The 25,006-nt window shown below is 42.6% G+C and overlaps 3 protein-coding genes across 3 annotated transcripts in view; all 3 read left to right on the top strand.

Moving 5' to 3' along the window:
• galnt18a (UDP-N-acetyl-alpha-D-galactosamine:polypeptide N-acetylgalactosaminyltransferase 18a) overlaps window positions 1-5,510 on the top strand; it is a 178,217-nt gene extending 172,707 nt beyond the window's left edge. The window contains exon 11 of the mRNA XM_085414982.1: window positions 1,447-5,510. Coding sequence (XP_085271108.1) covers window positions 1,447-1,593 — 147 coding nt within the window. The 3' untranslated portion in view covers window positions 1,594-5,510. The remainder of the gene's footprint in view (window positions 1-1,446) is intronic.
• Window positions 5,511-21,526: 16,016 nt separating this feature from the next.
• pyurf (PIGY upstream open reading frame) lies at window positions 21,527-23,138 on the top strand. The gene is made up of 2 exons (XM_085414980.1): window positions 21,527-21,799; window positions 22,864-23,138. The coding sequence occupies exons 1-2, from the start codon at window positions 21,597-21,599 to the stop codon at window positions 22,997-22,999; spliced, it is 339 nt and encodes a 112-aa protein (XP_085271106.1). The 5' UTR covers window positions 21,527-21,596; the 3' UTR covers window positions 23,000-23,138.
• A 44-nt stretch (window positions 23,139-23,182) lies between these two features.
• On the top strand, window positions 23,183-23,674 carry LOC146666842 (phosphatidylinositol N-acetylglucosaminyltransferase subunit Y-like). Its single transcript, XM_085414981.1, has one exon. The coding sequence runs from the start codon at window positions 23,183-23,185 to the stop codon at window positions 23,393-23,395; it is 213 nt and encodes a 70-aa protein (XP_085271107.1). The 3' UTR covers window positions 23,396-23,674.
• The last annotated feature ends 1,332 nt before the right edge of the window (window positions 23,675-25,006 follow it).

Raw genomic sequence — 25,006 nt, 5'->3', positions numbered from 1 at the left:
TGACAGGTCATATATGTGCATGTATGCTTTGGTCACTCTTACGTGTCAGCAGCTTGGGTTTTGTGGGTGAACAGCTCTGTGCCTGAGCAGCTGTGCACAGAGAAAAGCAAGCAGAGAGAATCGATACCTTTTCAGTGAGCTGAGAGAAGAGCACTGTGTTAGCGCCGTGCACAGGTCCGCTTTTTTGTTGTGTTTCTAATGTAGTCAGGCATTCGAGAACAGCATGCAGGGTTAGCGGTGTGTTTAGGAACACGAAAACACTGCTGTACAGTCAGCTCTGTCCTCAGGCTGATGGCTGTTCCTTTGTGCTTGTGCATGTAATGCTGGGAGGTGTAGAGCATATTGATTTCAAAGCAGCGCTGGTTCAGTCTCCGCTCTCACTGCGCTCGGGCTCATTAAAACATATTACTGTTGTTTGCCACATAACTAAGGACCTACTTTTAGGTGCCAGCGCATTGTTCAAGGAATGGAGAGGCAGCAGCCCAGCGTGCATTCAGACAGTGAAGCAAGCCTCTTATTGAAAATGACATTGTTGTGAAGCGACGTGCACACAGACAGACACACACAAGCTTTTTGTGTCCCCCTCTCTCAGGTCAGTTCCCTTCAGTCAGCTTTACTGGCACAGATGTCACAGGAGCAGCATTGCCAAAACATCTAAATAACTGTTAATTGAATGGTAAAATACTCACTATGTAATAAACATCAATCACCTGTGGAGGCTGAATTTATAATAATGAAATATTAGCTTCATTGCATAATTACCATAGCACCAAATGTTTAAATATTACTGGACATTAGTTGACCGTACATACACAAAATACTACTACAGACCATCTGTGTGTGGTGTGTTCGGTAACTAATACGGTTCTAATAAGGCGTCAGTCTGGACTCTCACGCTACAGTCTTAAAGCGGCAAAAGTCCAAAGCCAAGGTCAAAATATGCTTGAGATACCTGACAGCTCTGCTGTAAACTGCCTCATACGTTTTATGGCAGACGTGTTGTAAACGTTGCATAGACTCGGTTTCATTTGAAAAGTTGCTTCCTGTTTCTCCATGAATATGGAGATTGTTGCTCTGCTTTTGAGGATGGTGCACTTAATATATGTGTATGTTGGTGTATCAAACCACCAAGCTTCCGATCAGTAGATGACCTGCTGTACCTCCTGAGCTAAAGCCACCCTGTCTACATACATAGATATATCTATATACAGTATAGCCAATAGTCTATAATAGCCAGGCTATAATGCTGAAATTGTGCATTTTTACCATTGGAATCTATAGGAATTGACTTGAGTGGCCATTAGAGCAACTGCAGTTTTTGACACTCGTGCGCGTTGCTCTTCAGCCATGGAGGTTACTGCTCGTCCAAAAACACCAGTAGAACGTCACACCCGTCCTGCCTGTATGCTGAGATATTCCTCACCTCATTTGTCTCTGTCTCTCCAGGGTGGTCCCATCCAAAACATGGAGTCGCAGCGCTGTCTGGAGCTGGTGGAGAGCCGACAGTCAGAGTTCAGTTTCCAGCTGGCAATTCAGGACTGCACGGATCAGAAATGGACCATCACCAACATACTGACTGTCCTGCCACAGTGAACGTAGTGACACCAGTCAGACATTAGGAGACCTTTCATGTGATGGACTGGTCTAACTGAGGAAGTCTGCCACTTCACACCGAAAAACCAAACTGACCCAAAGCCAGGATGGACCATCATAGAGGTCTGGTCCACAAATGATAGTCCAGTTAGAGATGGACTAACACACTGACCTCAGCATCAAACTAAGCTCTCAAAAAGTTAGTTTCAGTACTGGACTTATTTTTAAGGAGAATCTGCATAGAAGCAGATGTGCTCCAATCAGACACGGACCATTAGTAACCTAATAACCATTTTATACCAATGACCTGGGAGAAGAGACACTCACAGATGGAGCCGGAGCTCTTAAAACTCCCCACTCTGCGATGGAAATGAGAAATATAGCCACTTGTTCCGGGAGACAGGCTCATGAAATCATGTAAGCAGTCTGGTTATTGCAGGAGCGGGCCTGTGATGTATTCTGGCTCCCAGTCGGTAGTTTAAGTTCAGGCCTGAGCTGCCACAGCCTCATCACACAATCTCAAAACAAATTGAGTGAGCGCGGTTCAATATGTTTGCGTGCAGACGGACAGATGCGAGGTGAGCGTATTGTTGCAAAGCAGCCGGCGTGTTGCTCACGTTTGATTTTTAGGGCAGGTTTTAAATCGTTACCATCACCGCTCGACTGGAGCGGAGCGACCGAGCAGGTGCTATAGATTTCCTGATGTCACTAAAAAGGAGCTGGTCTAATGAAGAATACCACAGAGTGATTTAAACTGGCACTGTGATAGAAACACCGTCACTCAGGGGTTTCAGAGTGTGTTTTGGGATTAAATGGTTTACAGACAGAACCGCCAATCATTCTGGCGTGTGTGTACACTTCTAAACAGAAATCTGGAAACACCTGCCAGGACAAAAGACTTCGTGATGTGGAGAAGATGGAGCTTCCACGGCATCCGTCCACTGACACCTGGAGCAGTGTGCTGCAGTGTGCACGATTTTAGAAATGCTGAATTATCTCTGCAGAAAAACAACTAACTCTTAGATTTCCTCACTATTTAAAATTTAAGTTTTTCTTTTAACTTTATCTCAAAAATCATGTTTCAAAGCCCTCTCAACACTCAGAAATATAACGTGAGTGCAAAGATAATCCAGTTGGATCAAAAACCTACAGATGTCGTGTTGGTTGCCCACAGGTGGCTGTGTATCAGATGCTTTGCTTTGACTTTAATAGATACCTGCAGTATCCCTCAGCATATGGAAAAAGTGGGAATGATGTGCACATTTGCCCTTTCAGAACCAGACTTTTTGTTAATATGGTGGGGGGTTTGTTATAAACCAACCCTGCTCACGTTGGCCCAGCTCGGTGTCTGACTACAGTTTTCATCCTCACATTGTCTGGCTGCATCTGTGCTGTCTGTAAATTACTAACTGCTCCCATCAGCTTTTTCTCATTGACCTTATAAAGGATGCCTCTCCAACGCGTTTGAAGAGAGTAATCACACAATGCAACCTTAGAGCAGCAGAAGACGTGGCCACAGCGCTCTCCTCGACGGCTCTGGCTTTTAAGAGCTTACAGCAGAGACGCAGTGATGAGAGCGCTCAGTCCATCATGGTGACTGCTGAGGTCAGTACAGGTCAAAGTCACACCTAAACTAAGAATTTGTTAGGGTGGCCCAAACCTTGGCTAAATATTCAGAAGAATTAAATACCACAGAACGTGTACTAAACCTGATTTCAGGTCCGTAGTTTATCACAGCATGTCGGCAATACTCCTACACGGTCCTCAGAAGATGTCTAATCAAGAAAAATTATTGAAAATGCTTGCGTAGGTGTAGCATAAAGGTGCAGAACCTCAGATATTTATTATCCTATTTCAGACACTTCCTCCTTTTTCAATTTTAAACTTTTCAACAAGAAACGCGGCGTTCTTTTCCCTGGATTTAGAGGTCACTGCTGCCCGCTCGTTGAGTGCCACGTGAATGAAAATTTAACCTTGGATGGTTGTTCATTCAGAATACACATATACAGTATCTTAAAAAGCAACATGTAAAATATCATAGGTTACACTTAAACAGCTGTTTTTTAGACAGGAGCGACTGTAGTTTTTAGGAATCTTCCCCACAGTCAGTGTGGATAATCACCTTTATTGTTTGCTGTCAAAGTTTCACGTAGCCTAAAAGCTCAAAGCTGGTTTACAGAAGGTTTGTCCTGAACATTGAAACAACTAATGCCAGAAGACCGAGAGCCATTCACTATGATTCAAAACAAACAGGTCATTAAACCACCAAAAAGTGCTTTAAAGACAGATTAGCAACACAACCTACACCTTCCTTAAACAGGTGTTAAAAGTTCCCCGTTTCCACAACCAGCGTTGAATTTTAAACTGATCTCATCAAGGAAAACAGTTTTTCAGATGATTCAATGCAGCTTTAAAGTGGACTGAAAGTGGCCCAACCCAAACCCTCCACGATGGCTCACGAAGGAAAATCAGCGGCTGGCATGACCTCAGCATCCAGGTGAAGGAAGGAAACAAAACAAAATTACACAGCATCAACATCTGTAAGGAAGGAGACCGCATCCATAGCATTGCTACAAACTGCAGCTGCAACTTTCTGACGTGATCAGATGTTTAGGGGATTAGCGACACCCGAGAGGAAGACCTCGGTGTCTCTTTGAAAGAATTAGCAGTTCACTAAAATGGGAGCAAGCACGACAATCCATCCTCCACCACCTACTCGCTGCAGTGAGGTCTTTCTGCACGTCTGTGTGGGCTTTTCAAAGGTATCCTGAAGGATGTGTACTCATCACAAACGAGTTATGTGCAGAATTAATGCAGAATCACAAAAAGTAACTGAACAGATGGAAATCTAGATAGTGGACAAGTTTCTGAAGGGGGAACTTTTTTCCCTTGAAAATTCTCCAACAGGAAGCAAAATCAATACAAACACTGGTGTGTGTGTGTGTGTGTGTGTGTGTGTGTGTGTGTGTGTGTGTGTGTGTGTGTGTGTGTGTGTGTGTGTGTGTGTGTGTGTGTGTGTGTGTGTGTGCGCTTAATGTTGTTCTGTTTTGTTCTTTAAAGATGTAATTCCCTGAAAGCTTTGCATCATAGGTATACAACATGTAATATTAATAAGAACAAAGGGAACCGGGAGCAGGTGGCTTTCTCTCGACACCTATTGTGTGTACAGCTAAACGATGCTTGCAACAACTTGTACCAACAAAGAAGAGTATCCTTCCCTCACCCTTAGGAGGAAACTGGCACCCACATACGCGTAGTTAATCAGCACAGCAGATGCTGCTCTGACTTACAGAGAGTCATTTGTGCTTCAACTCTAAGCATAGGAAGAAGTAGATTGATTGTCACATGGCAAAAATCAGGTCTGCACTGACTTGTGGCACAAATGTAACTCCATACATGTGAGGGTATTTTCTATTTTCTTTACATTAGAGTACATGAACCTTTGCTGATTGGATATGTGTGTTTACTTCTGCTGAATCATGTGCAGCGTTTACAGATCTCTGAAATTTACACTGTTGTGAAGCTTTTAATCAAATATAAGTGCATTGCAGTCAATCTCCCAATCATTCAACGCTGTCTAAAGACGATGAAGTCGAATTGTTAATCTGGCTGTTGTGTATTCAGATCTTTTGTTTTCAGCCGGAGCTTGCTGACGTGTCAGTAATGCGTTTCGCGGCGCTGGTAACTCGTGGAGGACTGGAGCTGCTCATCTTCTATCAGCTACTGTGTAGCATCGGTTACCAAACCTTCTGTTGATCTTTTGTTTTCGTTGTGGCTCAGGTTTGTAGATCCTGAAATTTTCAAAGTATCTCAATTTTTGGGAAGCTGTTACTATATCGAGTCATGAAAAATGTCCAAGCTATTTTGTTAGTGTATTTAAAGCAGATATTTATAATTACCAAAAATTAAAAAAATATTCATGGCTAAACTTGTACTGTGTGATTTTTTTCTTTGTTTTTTTGTGATGGATATTGATCACTAAACACTGTTGAGCTAATATTATTTGATTCATAAAGGTCTAAATAAAAATTGTTCTTTTATTCTTAATCTGTGTGTAAACACCATGAATAAGGAACCGTGACATAAAGTCTTCTTTTCAGAAGAATGGAAAACTGTTCAGTGGATTCAGCACGCTGTTCTGAGGATGTACAACCCAGATTCCAATGTTGGGACGTCGTGCGAAACATGAATAAAAACAGAATACAATGATTTGCAAATCCTTTTCAACCTATATTCAATTGAATACACTACAAAGACAATATGGCTAATGTTCAAACTGATCAGATTTATTGTTGTTTTGCAAATTTTCACTCATTTTGAATTTGATGCCTGCAACACTGCTGGGACAGGGGCATGGTGCGGATGGTCCTTTTCCTCTTTGCCACAAGATTTGTGGACTCGTCAGGCCACAGCACACTTTTCCACTTTACGTCAGTCTGTGTCAGCTGAGCTCAGGCCCAGAGAAGCCAGCAGCATTTCTGGGTGTTGTTGATATATGGCTTTCGCTTCGCATGGTAGAGTTTTAACTTGCACTTGTAGATGTAGCGATGAACTGTGTTAACTGAGCCCGCATAGTAATAGCTTTACAGAATGATGTTGGTTTTTAATGCAGTGCCAAATGAGGGATCGAGGGTCATGGGCATCCAGTGTTCTTATTCGGCCTTGCCGCTTACTTGCAGAGCTCTGAATCTTTTTATGGACAGTAGAAAAATCCCAAGATTCCTTGCAATTGTGCATTAAGAAACGTTGTTCTTAAACTGCTTAAACACGCAGTTGTTCACAAAGTGGTGAACCTCGCCCCGTCCTTGCCTGTGAACAGCTGAGCCTTCTGGGGATGCTCCTTTTATACCCAATCATGACAAACACAATTGAGGTTGTATGTTTATGAGTGTGTAGTGTAGGTGGAGAGGAAAAGTACTGTAAACTGAAACTACTCCAAATCTCAAAAGACTGAAGTCTCATTCAACTCATGTCTTTACCGAGTTTGTGCCTGCACCTACTAAATGTTGCATTGGCCCATGCATTTTCCTGCAGCAGTGTCTCTGCTGAACTTGGAGTTTGACATCATGAAACATGTATGAGCGGCACTCTCTGAGCACTGCTAACATCAGTCCCGGTAATGCGGCTGTTTACGCTCCCACTGTCACATCATTTGCATGCACACAAATACGCACAAACATTTCATATTTCATGCTGCCATTTTTTTAAGCAAGGGAAATGAACGATACTGTATGCAAAGCACTCTGTATAATGGCTTTACAGTAATCTCATTATGAAAAGCAAGAATGCTTTCCATCATGGTGCAGAATAAAGTGCACATTTTCAGATGGGTTCAGATAGCTTTAAAGTTATTTTTTTATGAATTTGTCGGTAACAAATACCGCGGCAATGTTCATGCATCACTCATATATTTGCACAGTGACTGTCACCTGGGGTTAGGCTAGTTTAGGCTTGTACCTGAGTCACCATAAAGCTACAGATATGTGGAAACCTTAATATGAGTTTTGTTTTATTTGACTAAACGCAGAGAAGTTTCTGATTTAACGTTAATCTGTGAAAACTCATTTGAGTCCAACAACAGCAGTCACCTCTCGAAGCTTCGTATTGTAAAGTAAAGACTGAACAATAATACAGAGAATAATACAGAGAAAACTCCAACAATCGGACAACCTGCTGTGAGCAAGTATTTGGCGGCAGTGGGAAGAAAAAACTCCTTTTAACGGGAAGAATCAGACTCGGGGATGGGGGAGGGGCATCTGCTGGGGTGAGGGGAGGAAGACTCTGACAATCTCAAGGCTTCGCTCACATATAAAGAGGTAGGAAAAGTTTTTATTTAGTTAGTTTATGATGTCACTTTACATTAGCTACTAGCTACAAGCTACCAGCCCTGACAAGGTTTGGCTTGGACTTGTTCTACCTGATCTGAGGTTACCTGACTACGTCTCAGCTGCTATTTGCTGAAGCTTTGACCTGATTTAAGATTTGACACCTAGCTTCAAACCTTCTTTAGGATTTGGGACTTTGGGGCTTGACGGGACTTGGGGTTTCACTGGGATTTGACTTTGTCAGGTTTGTAATACCTGTTTTATTGCAGCAGTTACTGCAGAATAACTGAACTGCTTCACTTTCAGACCTGTCTCTTGAAAATGACAATATAGAACTAAACTGCATCCTCAGTAAGGTTCTGAGAGAAATGTGCATTTTCTCCTTAAAAAGAGCCTCACAGTTAAAAAAGTAAGCCTATCTAGGCTTGCTGCAGTGATTTAACTTTCATCCAGGGAGCTAAAGTTTGATTTGTGTGTGGTGGAAACTTTTCCTCTATTTCCTGTATTACAAGAGTAATGAGCCAAAGCTCATTTGAGCTATTAATGGTTGCCGATAAAGTCGTGACAGCAGGGAAGCAAGAACATAAATGGTGACAACATGATGATTAAAGTGAACATTTTCTACTCATTTCCACCTTAATGCTTTTTATCTCGGACGCCACTAGAAAATCGTTCACGGTTCAAAATAATAACTTTTCAATGTTGTCCAAAAGCCCAAAATTCCTCCAAAAGTGCATCGATGACTCATCCACCAGGATGAACACAGAACAACATCTACAGACCTGCAGGCCTCACTTGCGTTGGTAAAGGTCAGAGGTCATGATTCAACCATAAGAAAGAGACCGGGCAAAAATGGAGTCCAAAGAGAAAACCACTGCTGAGCAAAAAGAGAACAGAGGCTCGTCTGAAGGCTGCTTGTCTGTGGTCTGGATCCTGAGCTCATGGCTCATGGGCATCACTTGTACGTACACTGATCACATTATTTCAAAGGGTGTCCATGTTGAATATGAACATCCAACGTTGAAACACAGTAAATATGACAGAAAATAAGGAAAAGCAGGAGACAAGTGCATCTGTGATGTCACAAAAATACAAGATCTGGAAATGAAGAGAGAGCTGTCTGAAAAATATTTCTCCATCTCAGTGAAGGGTTGAGCTCCTGATGACGGTCTGAAAGCTCTCATCATTTCCAAAGTTATGATGCTCTGGGGAAAACAACCCAGACCAAAGACAAAGATAATAAAGCCTCACTGGTGCAGTTTATCCTCTGTAGTGCAGCTAAACTGGGGGCAGAAGAGTGGCCCTGTGCAGCCTTGCAGCCTCTGAGGATGCACTAATTATCACTTCCAGGCGGCAGCCCACTCTCTTGTGAGGCCACCGATGAGCTGCCTGGACTCACTCTTTCTCTCTGTCCCACTCGTTCTCGCCTCCTGTCATTATCCTCGCCGCTCTGCCTCCCTCTTCCTCTCACTCCTCCTCACTCAGACCCCATCCTCTCCTCTTTTTAATCCACTTTTCCTGCACTGCCTCCCCCTCTTTTAATAGATATCATTATGAAGCAGATGCATCTCCACTACAGAGGAATCCATCCTTTAACACGGCCCTTTCTTCAAGCACAACAGAGATCCCCAGAAAGGCTCAGCCTCCAGAAGCAATAAAGCATTTCCAAGGATGACTTGTAATAAAAGCCGAAGCCCTGCACCTGTATTGTTTGGGGGAGTTACCATGAACACCTCATAAACAAGCCTCTCGTAACATCAATGCCTTTGATGTTACGAGCACCTCCAATGAGCCGTGAGCACGCGTGATAATAAACACACACACACGCACGCGCACACACATCTGTGCAACAGCGCTAAATGGCGACTGAGTGATTAAAGCCAGTGCTGCACTCGGGGGCCTTGAAGGGAGCGTTAACGACTTAGCAGCAACCTTTGCTCACGCCTCATTGGCTCAGGCTTCTGCTGAGTAACCGGTGAGACTTAATTGAAGGGTACACTTCGTTAACACTGTTGCCAGGTGACCACAGAGGCTTAATTGAAGGGCAACGCTTCATTGGATCTGTGCCTGTCCATCAATCGGGTGCATTAGAAAGAGCTTAGCTTTTTATCTTTGTTGGCAGCCGAATGTGTTGAATGGAAGAGAGAAGAAGTACAGGAAGAAAAGGGAAGCAGGGAAATAGAGGGGGGGGAGTAAATTCTTGGAAATGATAAGGGGTGCAGAATGAGGAGAAAAGGGCAACAGAGAGGAGGATTAAAGGTCCACGGGAGACAAGAAGGGCACAAAAAAGAGGAAGTTCTAGGGGATCTGATTATCAGATTAAGGAGCCAACGCTACATCAGCGATATTTCAGCATGGAAATGAAAGCTCTCCTGGCAGGGAAAGGGCCTAATCTTCTGTTTCTAACTGGATAAAACCTGGGCTCAGCAAAGGAAACGATCAGAATTCAAACCCACAGTGGAATGACATTGAATTCTCATGTGCCATTCGGTTCCACAAAAAGATTCTCATTTTGTGGAATAAGCTCCTGCGGGCCAGATGGGGGGAGCTCAGGAATACGTTATACTTTTCCTCTCATTCTCCGTGTATGGCAGTTGTTAACTTTAACACTTTGTTAAAGTGCAGTCATTATTGCAGTTAGGCACACATAACTTCAGCTAGTTGAGTTTCAAGGCCGGTGTGAAATGGACCCAAGCAATGGATTCCTACAAATAGAATGAGATAATAAAATTTCAAATAAAGTCTTTTACTTTGCTAATATGGCAGAAACTGGATTATTTAGCATTACAAGAAATTGAGACTATGGTTCGTTTCTAATAACTGTAGGAATCTCTGTCTGTCTGTCCACGTTCTCTGCATCTATGTCAGCGTGTGGTGCTGTGAACATGAACAAGCACAGCATCACATGTCAGGAGTGTCTCAGGTCCACTGCTGCATGCATTAAAACACAAACACGGTTGACACATTTTTGAGGTCATTCATTGACATTTTCAAGCCTTTTACCCTCCTAGGTTTCGTCATTATGATTAAGTGCCAAACATTTACATTAAACTCAACCTAACCAAATCAAAGTTTAACCCCAAAGCCAAGTCTTAACTTTTAAACAGTCCTGTGAAAAAATGTGGGTCAGTCAAAATCGTTTAAAGATTTTTTTTTATGATTACGCCTGTGGTTTAAAACTCAAGCTGGTTCTTACCATAGACTGTGTGCAAAAGATGGATGTGATGTGTTTTTGCTGTCACTTGACATTTTAAAAGTGCACAAGTGAGGTATGGAGAAAAAAAGCCACTGCAAGCCTGTTGGGTGGTTTGTCCTCTTTTTGACTCTAATGGACGCTGTCATAAAGTGAGCATCTGGATGTTTAAAGTAGCGAGTGGGTCCGTGGATTCATCAGTGTAGAGATGGGCGCATGACGCTTTGTGAAGCCTTTGAGACTTTCTCCTGGTATCAGAAAAAAATTTATCTAAAGCTTCAAAGACAAACCGTTCTAGTGACATCTAGTGGCCAGTTGTAATTATAAGTATTAACCGCTAGAAGTGTCGAGCGGTCATTTTGACCCTGGCAGTTAAAAAAAAAACTTTTAAGCCCATCGGAGTGGGCACACTCCAATTTGCATAACTATTTTTAAATCCTGGTGTAACTGCAACCACATAAGCTAGCGCAATAATTTTTTTGCAAATGAAACCGGAGGAGTTGTACTTACATCTTATGCATTCAACTTCCCAGGTCGCGGTTTCTTTCCACAAATGGCTTTTTGCAAAACTCGTGTAAAAAGCGCTGACAGCCACAAAAACATTATAATCCAAAACACACTTTGCCGATCCGATCAGCTGTATAGTTTCTGGGTGGCTTAGAGCTTATTTTGATGTACATGCTGGATTTTTTTGTAAACTGTCAAATTATAAAGACACTCAAAATAATTTTCCTGTAGTTGGAAACTATTTTGTGCAACTTTTTTGCATTTACAGTTTTGACGGATCTACCTCGAAATGTCTGTAACTAGAAATATGTGTAAAAATATATATTTTTTCTTTTTTTTTGTAGTTTATTCCACTTTTTTGCAATTTACGTACTTACTTAATGCATACATATATTAAAGTCTGGGATATAATGGTATATTGATGTATAGCAACTCGAAATGCTCCCAAAAATGGTACTACAGCATGTAAAAAGATAAGGTCTGCGGGACTTGGGCCTATGGTGGGCTAAAAAGGTTAAAAATGTGTTAAAATTAAAATAAAACTTCATCATCAGACATTTGCTAAACTGGGCTTATAATGCTGAATTTTGGGCTTTAAAAGAACAGGATGTCAAAGGATGCTAAGGACGTCATTTTGATGTAAATTAAACAGCTACTGTCACAGGCCAGGTTGCCTAGCAACATTTATTGATTACACACATTTTGACATGAGGGCTGCTCCAATATGAGCCAAAGCTGGACCGATGAAAAGATGAATAACTGAAGGATGGAGCATTTCACCTCTGGTTATAACAAATGAAAGAGCGAGTCACATGATCACTGCGATACAAGCCTCGGCACAGTGTTGTCAACGAGTCTGCTTCATTACACTCAAAAAAATTATTTTCACCCTCAGTAAGCATAAAGACATAATTTTGAGTAAAATGCAATTGAAATACACAAGATCAAATGTTTATTTTAATAATTAATAGTGAATTGTATTAAATCAATCAAGTAATTTCTTTTGAGCATTAAATTTAACATTTTATATTGTAGTTATGGAACAAAATTACATGTAATCAAATTACTTAAAGTCTACATTTGGCGGTGTGAAACAGGCGTCGGTGTCAGGCGTCCCGTCTCTAATGGAGGAGGTAAAGGATTTTTTCTGTCTTTTTCCAAACTGCCCTTTGGCCATTAAAGAACTGCAGACTTTCAGGACCTTCAGCTTTGGCTTCACTCTTCAGATCTGTATTGTGTCCATTCTTTATATACAGTCTGTGGTTCTCATAAATGATCAATTCTAACATTATGTATAACGGGCATTGGGCGGCTTCCAAGATCGGTTTAGGCAAACAGTTTATATCATGGGTTGATATGATATATAGACATCCCACTTCTTCCATTCTTACTAACCAAGATAGATCAGCGCCTTTTTCTTTACACCGCGGGACACGACGAGGCTGCCCTTTGAGCCCTTTGCTCTTTGCAATTGCTATTGAACCTCTTGCAGTAGCCAGTAGGAATGAGCCCTCCATTGACCCTGTCCGATTGGGGAAAATCAAGCACTACATTTCTTGTTTTATCTTGTCAAATCCTGAGCGATCTGTTCCTGTACTATTGGATCTGGTGAGGTCGTTTAGGGAAATCTCGGGTTATACAATTAACTGGCAGAAGAGTGAGTTCGTGGCTTTGACAGCAAATCTGGAAGTTGAGTTTTTGAAAACTTTGCCTTTTAAAGTTACAGACAGATTGAAATACTTGGGTGCTGCCTTGCCTAAGGATCTTCTAATTGATCTTTAAGTTGAATTATTCTGCACAAGTTGAAAAACTGAAAAAGGACATTAATGCGACCTGCCTATTTCCATGGTAGGTCGCATTAATGTAATCAAAATGGTTTCTCTCCCTAAATTCTTATACCTATTTTTAAACTTGCCTATCTTTTTGAATAAGCAATTTTTCAAATTGATCGACTCAGTAGTATAACCATTTGTTTGGGGCTTTAAAACTCACAGGATATCAAAAGTTCATCTATGTAAATCCAAACTTAAGGGGGGACTTGGTCTGCCACGGTTTCAGTCTTATTATTGGGCTGCGAATGCTAGAACTCTTGCTTACTGGCACTGAAGGGGTTGAGAATGGCTCCCTTCCTGCTCTTCTTTTTTCATCTTCTAATCCGTGAACCAAGGTCAATAATTTCTGTTTCAAACAGTGTTAAAATCTTTAGTCAGATCAAAAAAGGTTGTGCACTACCAGACACTTCGATCCATACTCCAATATATCGTAATCATGCATTTCCACCCTCATGTTTAGACGCCTCTTTTGAGGCACAGAAAGGTATATTTACTCTTAAAGTCTTATATATTGACAGGCAATTTGCATCATTTACCCAGTTGCAGAACAAGTTCTCTCTCCCTGCGTCACATTTTTTCCATTATTTACAGCATAGGTGTCAAACTCTGGCCCGCGGGCCAAATTTGGCCCGCAGCCTAATTACATTTGGCCCACGAAGCCATGCCAAATTACTATCAGAGCTGGCCTACTGGTATTATACAGCTAATATATATATCGTTTAGTATTAGGCTTTGCTTGTTCCATATTCAGTTTTTCAGAAAAACTTGTTTGAGTCCATAACAAAAGATTCATTCTTATATCTGGAGGAAGATTTTTTTTTCAATAAATATTAATGTTAGCCCGCGACCTTGTTCCAGTTTCGAATTTTGGCCCACTGTGTATTTGAGTTTGACACCCCTGATTTACAGATTAGAAACTATGTTCGTCAGAGTATCATCAACTTTCTATTTCTTCCGGAGGAGGAGCCAATTTTTAAGCTCCTTCTGAGCTCCCCGGCTTCTAAAAACCTGGTCTCTGGTTTTGCGAACGCTTTTTCAGAGTATTTGACTTTTAAATTGGACTTTTTGAAGACAGCATTGGAGGAAGAGCTTGGTTTGCTAATTGGAGATGAGGTGTGGGAGAGGATCCATTCTTATTCTATAAATCTAAGGCATCAGTTAATTCAATTCAAAGTGCTTCACAAACTAAATTACACAGGATTTTTCCTTCCATTAGTCTAATATGCGATCGTTGTAAACTTGGAGAAGGCTCTCTTACCCATTTATTCTGGACTTGTCCCAAATTGCATAACTATTGGTTGGATATCTTTAAATGTTTTTTCTGACATGTACAACTGCACATTAGAGCCAGAGCCAGTAACTGCATTGTGTGGATCCTCCTCTTCCCTGTTACACCTCAGCTCTGCTGCACAAACTACAATTCTGTTTGGAATGATAATTGCTAAGAAAATTATCTTGACTCTCTGGAAGTCTGACATTGTACCTCAATTCAAAATGTGGCTGACAGAACTGACTGCTCTACTGCATATGGAGAGAATTAGGTATACATTAGAGGACAAACTTAGTAAGTTTTTTAATGTGTGGCAGCCATTTTTAGATCATGGAATAAAACTAGTGCTGTCAGCGCTAATCTGGTTAAAATGGCGTTAACGCCATAGCCGCATCCACTAATGGAGATTTGCCGCGTTAATGCGGCTATGGCGTTAACGCCATTTTAACCAGATTAACGCTGACAGCACTAATTAAAACAAATCCTCTTTGATCGATAATTCGGTCTACCACCCTAGTGTTTTATTTTTGTATCTTGCCAGTGTTGACGTAGTATCTATGCAGTGTAATTTTTTGCCCTTGCTGTGTTAGGGTGCCTGGGTCGTTGACCCAGAGTTTAGAGTTTTCATTATTATCGTACTTTGGTTTTTGCCTTTATTTATCATTTCTAGTCTTTTGGTTTCTTTGTCAGAGTTGTGCCTTCTGGTTTCTGTTCTGTTCCATAGTTGCTGTGTCAAGTCTCTGTGTTATGTTTCCTGTTTTACTTTGAAAGTCTGTCTCATGTTAATGCATCTGGTTTATCTTCCTCTGTCTCGTCAGCCCTGATTTGTCCCAGCTGTGTTTCCCTCCTGTCTCTCATTCCCTGATTGCTCCTCTGTGTATTTAAGCCCTGTGTTTCTCTGTGTCGTGATCTACCCTTATCGTGCTGTGTGATCTGTCTGTGTATGCTTAGGTTGTAGTCTCAGTTTTGTTACCCTTTTGAGTTAAAGCTGTTTAAAGTCTGCACTTTGGGTCCTTTTCCTGCCTGCACACAGCCGATTCATAACAGAAGATCGCGACCAGAACATGGACCCGGCAGACTGTTCCACCTCGGACTTTAAGACTGAGATGAAGGGGGTGATTGATTTGCTGAACCGCATCGCTCAGGCCGATAGCTTACAGGCTATGGCTGTGGGACTGAGCGCGGTGGAGGCAATGAGTATAACCAACCCCCAGCTTCATCAGTTCTCCATGGACACTTATCTGAGCCACACCATAGCCGCGTGGAGGGAGCACGTCAGAGCCACCGAGCTTGCTATCTCTCTCTCTCCCCACACCAACGCAGCAGCAGACGGAGCTCGCTGTTACGCAGCTGCGTTCGCCACAGGACGGCATTTCTGCTCGAGGTTCTGGAGAACCGCTCCTGTGTGATGAGCCAGAGGATTTGCAGCCTGTCTTCGCTGGAGGGTCCGGGGAACCGCTTCAGCCGTCTGTTCCCGCTAGAGGGTCCGAGGGGCCCGTCCAGCCATCTTCCGTCTCCACACAGCCGTTTCATAACGTGCTGTTGTGTTGTCCGTTTTGTTTTTTGTTTTTCTTTATATCAAAAATCTTAATAAACATATTTTTAATAAATAAATAAATTATGATTTTATTTGTTCTTTACTTTTGATTTACTAAAACAAACCACTTCAGTCGCTCCCTTGTGCTGTCTCGGTGAGCATTCAGTGAGTGCATCTTCCTCTTTTTAAACAGTAACTTTCTGACTGCGTGCATATACTCATATGAAAGTCATAAGTATAAAACACGAAAAAAAAATGAACCTGGCTAACAGGGTCCCCGGCAGAGCCCTGCACTACTTAGAGTAATGAGCGTAAGTGTTCCATTATGTGACGCAAGCCTGTTTAAAGGTGTGCAGCCTTCACGGATTCACTGTATCGTTCTTAAAACTGTGCGCTCACCATGACAGCTACTTAGGAGGAAAAAATGTGAGAAATAAAAGAAGCATCATATATCACCACTGAGCTGTGAAAGCTCTGCCGAGTCTGTCACTGTTCGTCACTCTTAAACCTCCTCCCGGTAAAAAGACAGACCGTCTGAAGCAGCCACAGAAGATATCAATGAGAACTTTGGTGCACAGGTGAGTGGCTGTGGTGAGTTCAGAGGAGGCGTGGGATTGATGAACGTTCAGTCAGCCATCGCTGGGAGGATCAGGTTTGATGAAGAAGATATCGTTCAAGTTGTGAAATGGCCCACGCTTTGATGCCTTTCAAGCACCGCTCTGTCCCCCACTCGCAGGGAACTGCAGAGACTTGACTGTCTCTGAGGATCTCCTTTACAAAGAACGCACACCTCTGGTGAAATATGTCGCAGCCAGTCTTTCAAACTGGGAAATGTGACCTTATGCATGCAGGAGTGAAGGTCTAATTCTGCTAGCCACTTCAAGGTGAAGTGTTGAGTAGAGAGATTACGAGAGCTCTTTTTCCCAGGCCAGAAAGCTTCGAAGTTATTAGCGTTGTATCAGCTCTGGCAGGGACCCGTTAACTTCACTGCCAAGTCTGCGCTGCCTTTTGGTGAGGCCGCTGTGCTGTCAGCGGAGAAGCGCGAGGCCGTTTTTACATCAGACTCCAAGGTTTTCTTTAGAGGATGCTTTGATTGAGGGCCTAAAATCAGGACTGCCCACCGTGTCGCTGAGGTCCAGCTGTGAGGTCAAAGCACAGGCATGTTTTATTCAGCAGCCACCCAGCATGTGCAGCAGCATGATTCTGGCAAAGGCAGCTGCAAAGATCACCTCAGCTACTGGCCTAATAGAGACTCTTCAGGCCAGAAGCTCAGGGCTTGCTCAGCAGATGGATTTACTGTCGCTCGCTGTTAATATCAAAACATCAGCTGATTTAGACACCGCATGGTTCGTCCTCTTCTGACCGATCAGCTGTTGCCCAATCTCTCCAGGCAGGAGTAAACCGAACAAAAACTCAACTAGCCCTGACAACTTGTGGCTTTCTTACTTTAAGTTTCAGACTTAATTTTCAAATGTGACAAACAACACTTTCATCTCTCTCTGTCTTATATCTGACTCTCTGGCAGTTCCACTCTGTGTGTCACTGAGTGTTATTTGTTTGAAGTAGGCATGCAAAGCCTCTCGGGAAACTGTAAGAGAAACAAAGCACAGATGGTGTGTGCACTGGTAATGCACTGGTGAGCTAACAGTAAGTACAAAATATATTAACGCAAAACATTTGCAAAGAAGGGGCTTCTTAGATGCCTTCTTTAAACTCCTAGTACACTATTCCTATTTTTAGGTGGTTTTTTCCAGCATCTGTACAGATTCAAAAGGAAAGAAGTTAAATGCACAAGTTGAGCAGAGTAAAAGTACATAATCCAAATCTTTAACCCAGGCTAGCAGGCAGTCGATAAAGCAAACAGTCCAGGTGAGGAACCTGTACTATGAAGCAGGATTAGGGGCTTATCGAGGTAACTCCACGTTAAACATGTTTTCAGTGCTGCGAAGGTCCACTTCTGTAACAGCATGGATTACACTGCACACTGTGGAGCGGGTTATGTTTGAGATTAGACATCAACATGTACAAGAACATCGCTGCCTGACCACTATCACCACTCATCACTTTACTGTAAAATCGTGTCATTGTTCCTGAATGATGCCTCAGACGTCAGTGTGCAGGTGTCAGAGACAGTCCAGTGACTTCGTCTTCTTGTGACGAGCACTGAGGTACACCTTGCTCGTACTGGACTGGCTCTTTGCCTTAATTCTTCATAGCATCAATTTAATAACGTGCTGTAAAGGTTTTCGTCCATATCGGCATTATAGCATCACACAGTTGCTGCTCTTTGATTCACATTTCCTGTTTCACCACATCCCAGAGGGACTCTGTTGGACTCCACCTGAGTACAGTCGACTCACTGTCATGTTCAGGTTTGAGAAACCCTGCACCTGTTTAACTGCTTATTATTGCAAGCATCTAATCAGCCAATCACATGGCAGCTATTCTATGCATTCCGGCGTGTAGACATGGTCGAGACGACCTGCTGATGTTCAAACTAACAATCAGAAAGGGGAAGAAAGGGGATTTGAGTGATTTTGAATGTGGCGTGGCTGTTGGCCTGAGCGCGTCAGAAACTGCTGATCTGCTGGGATTTTCCCGCACAGCCACATCTGGAGTTTACAGAGAGTGGTCTGTAGAAGAGAAACTATCCAGCGCACTGCCGTTCTCTGGGTGAAAGTACTTTGTCAATGCCAGAGGTCACAGGAGAATAGGGAGACTGCTCCAAGCTGATAGGAAGGCAACAACAACTCAAATAAGCACTCGCTAAAACCAGCGTTGCAAAGAGGCATCTTTGAATGCACAACATGTCAAACCTTGAAGCAGATGGGCTACAGCAGCAGAAGACCACACCGGGTCCACTCCTGTCAGCTAAGAACAGGAAACTGAGGCTACAGTTCACACAGACTCTCCAAAACTGGACAACAGCAAATCGGAAAAACGTTGCCTGGGGATCTGAATGTTGTGTTAAAAAACACGAAGTCATCCTGCCCTGTATCAGCAGGTCCATGTAATGGTGTGGGGATGTTTTTGTATCACACTCTGGCCCAGCTGAGCATCATTTAAATGCCACAGCCTACCTGAGTGTTGTTGCTGACCGTGCCACGTGTGTGTGTGTGTGTGTGTGTGTGTGTGTGTGTGTGTGTGTGTGTGTGTGTGTGTGTGTGTGTGTGTGTGTGTGCTCTGTTATTTCCAGGTGAAAACACAAATGCCAGATTAAAAACAGAAACGTGATCATTATCAAAAATAATCTGTGGAGGATCAGAGGAATTCCTCTTCTTCCAAAAAACATCTCATGACCCCTCAGATCAGATTGTTTCCTCGTCCTCTATATTTATACCCAAACCCTGTACAGTCTTGGCCTCATACAATCAATAGTCTTTTCTAATGGTGTTGTATCTTTGCCTCTTTGCCTTAGTGAGAGCGTGTGGTTGTCCCACTCTGTGTGTTAGTCCTGTCGCAGATCGGCAGCCTGTCCAGGATGTACTCCGCCTCTCGCTGGATGACAGCTGGGATAAGCTCCAGCCCCGCAGTGTGGCTTTGTAGCCACTGTGCCAAAGATGTGTTGACACCTGTTATTTCAAAATGGATATAGTGTGAAAGCGAGATATTTCGAATACCACAGAAAATCGGTTAAGAGATATGAATGATGTGTTATGAGTGAGGCCCACTCATAAAGGTTAATGAACCTTTAAAACATTATTTTATTTATTTATTTTACTTCCTACATTACCTTGGTCCATTTTTTGTTTTCTTTGTTTGCTTGTTACAATTTCTATCCTTAAAAATTCATAAAACCTATGAACTGAATTGATGACAGAATAGATGATTCTCCCACCGTGGGAGAATCCAGCTGCCACTCGATGTGAGCCAAGCTCTCACTACAGTCCTTCAGGGAGGATCAGATCCCTCATATTCCCAAACAAGACTATATCTAGACTGGTTGGGCACACGCTTCTATACCTTGAAATATGTATGAGACAATAAAAACTGAGACTCTGAGATTTAACCAGTACACGGACTCTCCAGGACACCATGAAGTTGGAATACAGCCAGAACCAAAGGGCAGAGGGTGGTCAAAGGATCTCAAATGTTTTTCTCTGATTTTCATCAAGTGTCTGAGTCCACACGTCTCAGTTGGAAAAAGTAGGAGTTCTGATTGTGTCACATCAAAGAGTGAGGGAACAGTGGAGCAGGAGACTGACAGACAGATCTGTGCAGTGTCGGCAGTAATGTGGATCATCCACATGGAAAGGATCCAGTTGCGATGGTTCGGGTATCTGACTAGGTGAGGTGTTTCCAAAATTTCCAAGCAAGAGAAGATTCTGGGTCAGGCCCAGGATGCACATAAGAGAACATGTCTTTGGGAGAGATTATGTCCCCCACAGGAGCTGGAGGAGGTGGCTGAGAGGCACAGGGAGGTGTGGCCAACTCAGACTGCAGCGCCCCTGCTCTGTGTCGAGCACCCAGAAGATGGATGGATGTGTTACACTGAAAATGTCAATGTGATTTTTAATGAGATTATTTTCTATTAAAGCAAAACACAAACTTTTAAAATCTGAGTCTGTTCATTCATGGTATAAATAACCTCATGCTCCTCCCAAACAGCTCTGTGAACCCACATCAGCACTTCAAGAGAAATGTTCATTTAGAGCAGGATGTTGGTGGCATGCCGGTCATGTCCAGATGTTCCCCAGAATTCATTAGGCAGTGATTTTTCTGCTGTCAGCAGACATCTTTAGTGTGATCTCTTTGATAAATGGGACATTTTGAACATCAGAGCATATTTTCTTCTGTATTATTTTCAACATGTCTGCTTTACTTTGTTGTTAAAGACCAATAATGACAATCAGCCAGTCATGTGCTGCATTTTGGCTTGAACAGGTGTCGACCTTTTTCAGTATCATTTCAGCCTCAGTCTGTGTTAGAGATGATGGATGCTGGATGCCTCTCAAGCAGGCCCATCTAATTATATATATATATATATATATATATATATATATATATATATATATATATATATATATATATATATATATATATGGGATATATTACAGCTAGAAGCCGTTTTAAAACAAGTTGGTTGGGGCCCTGCCAACAAAGTCTCAGAGCAATATCTTCAGCCACATGGATGGGAGGGAATGCATTCTGCCCTGGCTGGCACTGAGCTCTACCACAATGTTTAATATTGTATGGCTCTAACCTGCTGGGAAATCATTTCTGGGACATCTACGGGGCTTAAAAGAAATCAGACTCCAAACAGCAACTGTTGCAAAATTCACAAAATGTGTATCTACATTAGTTTCCTTCACTTAAAGCCACTGTTAGGGTGGCCGTGACTTTTATTATTCTAAGGATATTTACCACAGTATGGTGGGCAGCATAGAGATCTCTCCTTATGGTGATGTGGTGTGTAGTCTAGCTGACCAAATCAGTGCTTTTCACATTCATTTAATGTTTATTGTTTCTTTGTATGTTTTGTCATTATTTTATTTCCACATCTGGTCAAAGCCCACACACAGAATACGTTTGAATGAAATTAACACTGGGGCACTAACAGTGGAACACTGCCACCATGCGGGCAAATGTGGAAACTGCGCGAACAAACGTTCACCAAATGACATGTACGACTAGCAGTGGTATCTACCGTGTTAAATATAGTATGTTAGTTTGCATATGTGAGCAAGCCCGTGGTAGATATTTTTATTGAATAAGTGAAAAAGCGGAACATTTTAAACCCGAAAGGGCCAGGGAGTCACAGGAAGCGGACTGATTTCACGGTTACACGCGTACTTATGCTTCCTGTAGGAGACTTGGACGCGGTAGGCACTTTGTGGTCATGTTTAAGAATGTTTTGAGCAGATTGCTGACTGAAACCTTCTTTGTTGAGCGTAATGTGAGAAACACGCCGTTATTACGGAGGGTAGCTGCCGTCTCCGCGCCGGTGAGGAGCTTTACGGACGTGAAGGACGAAGCGCAGCCGCCTTTCGACACCGCCCTGCTGGAGGTCCTCGTATGTCCGCTGTCCAAGAAACCGCTCAGGTAACACACACAGACCTGTGCTCAGGTTATTTACACGCTCTGGTTTACTCTCACTGTATTCTGCTTTTTTCTGTTCCTGTTGTTCAGCCGCGTTGCTCTCTAGCGGGACAAACGGCACCACCTCACACGCACTTTCTAATGTGTAAAACAGTTTGAGCCTTTTAAATTGTTCAGTTCTTGTCCAGTTTGAAGACGCAACACTGCGATGTACTTGCTGATTGGCTGGCTTATTAGGGTCTGTCATTTGCCTTCGCAGATACTTTACATCTGTGAAAACAAATGGAAATTATGCCTGAATCTGATTTAGCTGAACATCTGTGTGGCTCTCAACACAACCCCTCACTCACATAGACAAACACAACACCTACGCCAGGAAGCTCTTTGTGAACTACGGCTCAACATTTAACACCATCACCAAACAGACTGGAGTTCAGATGAACCTGGATATTAGATTTCCTCACTAATCGCCCTCAGATTGCTGTTAACCACGAGTTTTGGTTGTTGTTAAGTTTGCAGATGAGATGATGCAGTTGGAATCTGCCAACAGTGATGATACAAACAGCAGGAAGGAGGTTCACAATTTGACCCCATAGACTGATGATAACCTGCTCTTAAACACCACAAAGACCATTACAGACTTCAGGACCTTATGTGTATATACTTCTCAAACTTTATACTTTGTAATACATGTCAGTAAATTGTATTATTTAAGTACTGTCCGTATCCTCCACTGAATCTTTTTTCTGAAAAGTTCTCTGAGATCAGATTTAGATTTTTAGGTTTATCTCCTAAAACTTTTAAATTAATGATCATCGAGCTTCCTGTTGTTGAGTTCCTGAGGACTGCACACGAGCACATCTGTGCTGGTGTTTTTTACACACACCCATTGTGGGCAAATGCTTACATAAATATGATAACATAAAACAAGCATTGCATGTGTGTGTCATGGTTTTATTAAGTTCAGATGAACTACAGCTGCTACTGCTGCTGCATTCACAGTTTGTAGGAAATGTCAGCACTTCAGTGCTATGAAAGACTTATTCTGCTATGTTATTCCTCCACAGATACGAGCCTAAGACCAACGAGCTGATCAACGAGGAGCTCGGCATTGCCTATCCCGTCATCGACGGCATTCCCAACATGATCCCTCAGGAGGCCAGACTCATTCGGAAAGATGCTTCAGACACACCTGCACAGTAACAGAAAAGCCTTCACTTTGAGTTGACCTGAGCAAAAACAAACTGGACGCTGGCTTTAAAAAAACTGTTTGACTAAATAAAATTGAGGTGTTGGATTCTTTCAGTTGTATTTTGGCATTCTAACCAAAGCGCACGTAACACATCATCATCCGGCAGCGCGTTACCTCCGAGCCCATCTGCAAACATGTTGTCCCTGTCTGTGATGGTGGGACTGGTCCCCATAGTGTCCCTCTTTGGTTTGTTCTACTCTGCGGCGGTGGATGAGAACTTCCCTCAGGGCTGCACCAGCAGCAGCAGTCTGTGCTTCTACAGCCTGCTGCTGCCCGTCACCATCCCCGTCTACGTCTTCTTCCACCTCTGGAGCTGGATGGGGATCAAGCTTTTCAGACACAACTAGGCTGGCAACTCAACACAGATGTGTTGAGTTGCCAGCCTCACACAGTTGTAAAACATCTGTGGCTGAAGTGGCTTTCATTTCTTTAAGCCCTTTGGAGGAAGGTAAAGACGGATGGTGCATGGATGCTTTTTAAAGCTGAAAATATTTTTGTGTCTCATTTAGAGTATGAGACACAGTATGTTAGTCAATACAGCTGTTAAACAAACCCCTGGATATCATTTGCACATAAAGTAGAAGGCTGTATATTTTCTGAGCAAATAATAAAAATCTTTATGCAAATCCACTGTTTCCATACTTGAGTCCTGACTTCACAAAACGGGAACATCTACTCGTTTTAAATGAATGCATTTGAATATATAACAGACTACATTTGTGCAGAATCGACTGTGCTGTGATCTGCAGTGTGTCTCAGTTTTATTGCATTCAGAAAATTCACAAGCTGACATTTAAAAGTGGAACTCAGACAAACTTGCCTGACAGCTCAAACATGACAGAGCACCCAAAACTTTTAAGTCGTGCTGCACAACACCGTCCTCATGTGTTTTTCTACCACAGTTCATGTTGAACTCATGAAAGCGTGATTCCTCTTGTGATGAATGTTGGGAACGTTCAGCAGGAGCCTTCAGCGTGCATCATAGAGGGAAACGCGATCTGACAGCATTAGAGCTGCTGACTTTCTGCTCAAAGTCTCGGGTTGAGCTCGAGGTTCAGGAGCAATGCAAATTTGACACACGCTGCTCTTCACCTGAAGCCACGAAAACTGAACTGGTGTTGCAGAAATGATGCAGTGTCTGCTGGAAAAGTTTTGGGAATGCACAAACTGTGACGTCTAAGGACTTTTATCTGAATCAAGAGTTACGATGGAGGCAGGTCGGAGTGTAGAAACCTGAAGATTCCTGCTTTTGAGTTTCAAACTTTGATTTTAAAGTTGTTTCTTTTCTTCTGTGTTCTCACAGTCATGCTGTTTCTTCTCGATTTTCTTTCCTCACAGCTGCTCATCCTTCTGTGAAACAGAAAGAGACAGGTTGGTTATTTTATTGAATTAGCGTGACTTAGTGCTCTTTTGGTATGAGCAGAGACGCCCAGCACTGAGCTGCTGACGGTCATTTTAAGTTGGAGAAAGTTGAAAAGAGTCACTGCTTGTTTGATTTGCCAGTTTTGCAGACAGCAGCACACAGAGCACTTGTATCATCAGTCATGAGCAAACTTCCACTGGCTCTACTACGTATATATCAAAACAAAACAGAAATTTGATGCCTGTGATATTCCAGAGAAAGACCTCAGGCTTTATGTGGCCAGGCTCTGTGTAGTTTGACATTTTACTGAGCACATATGTGCACGTCTATCCATAAACTGGATTAATCATGCAAACTGCACGAACGTGAGATCCACGTGGCTGCATGAGGAGCTGTCAATGCTACGTTTGGTGCCTTTAAAGTTACCCTTCAGGATAGATATTGCTTTTATGACTTATTAGTTTCCCAGGTGAAATATGGATATGGCATCCTGCAGTTGCACCAGCAGCACAGTGGCCAGCAAGGCTTGCAACGCCTGCCCTGACCTCATTCATTAATGAATCTGTGGAGGATGGTCATCATTTCCTCCACAGTG

The sequence above is a fragment of the Rhamphochromis longiceps genome, linkage group LG7, assembly GCF_057381845.1.
Source record: "Rhamphochromis longiceps isolate RC_006_pf linkage group LG7, R_longiceps_female_GT1.1, whole genome shotgun sequence".
NCBI classification, from domain to species: Eukaryota; Metazoa; Chordata; class Actinopteri; order Cichliformes; family Cichlidae; genus Rhamphochromis; species Rhamphochromis longiceps.
The sequence above is the reverse complement of the archived record's forward strand: the minus strand, read 5'-3'. Positions and strand labels throughout refer to the sequence as shown.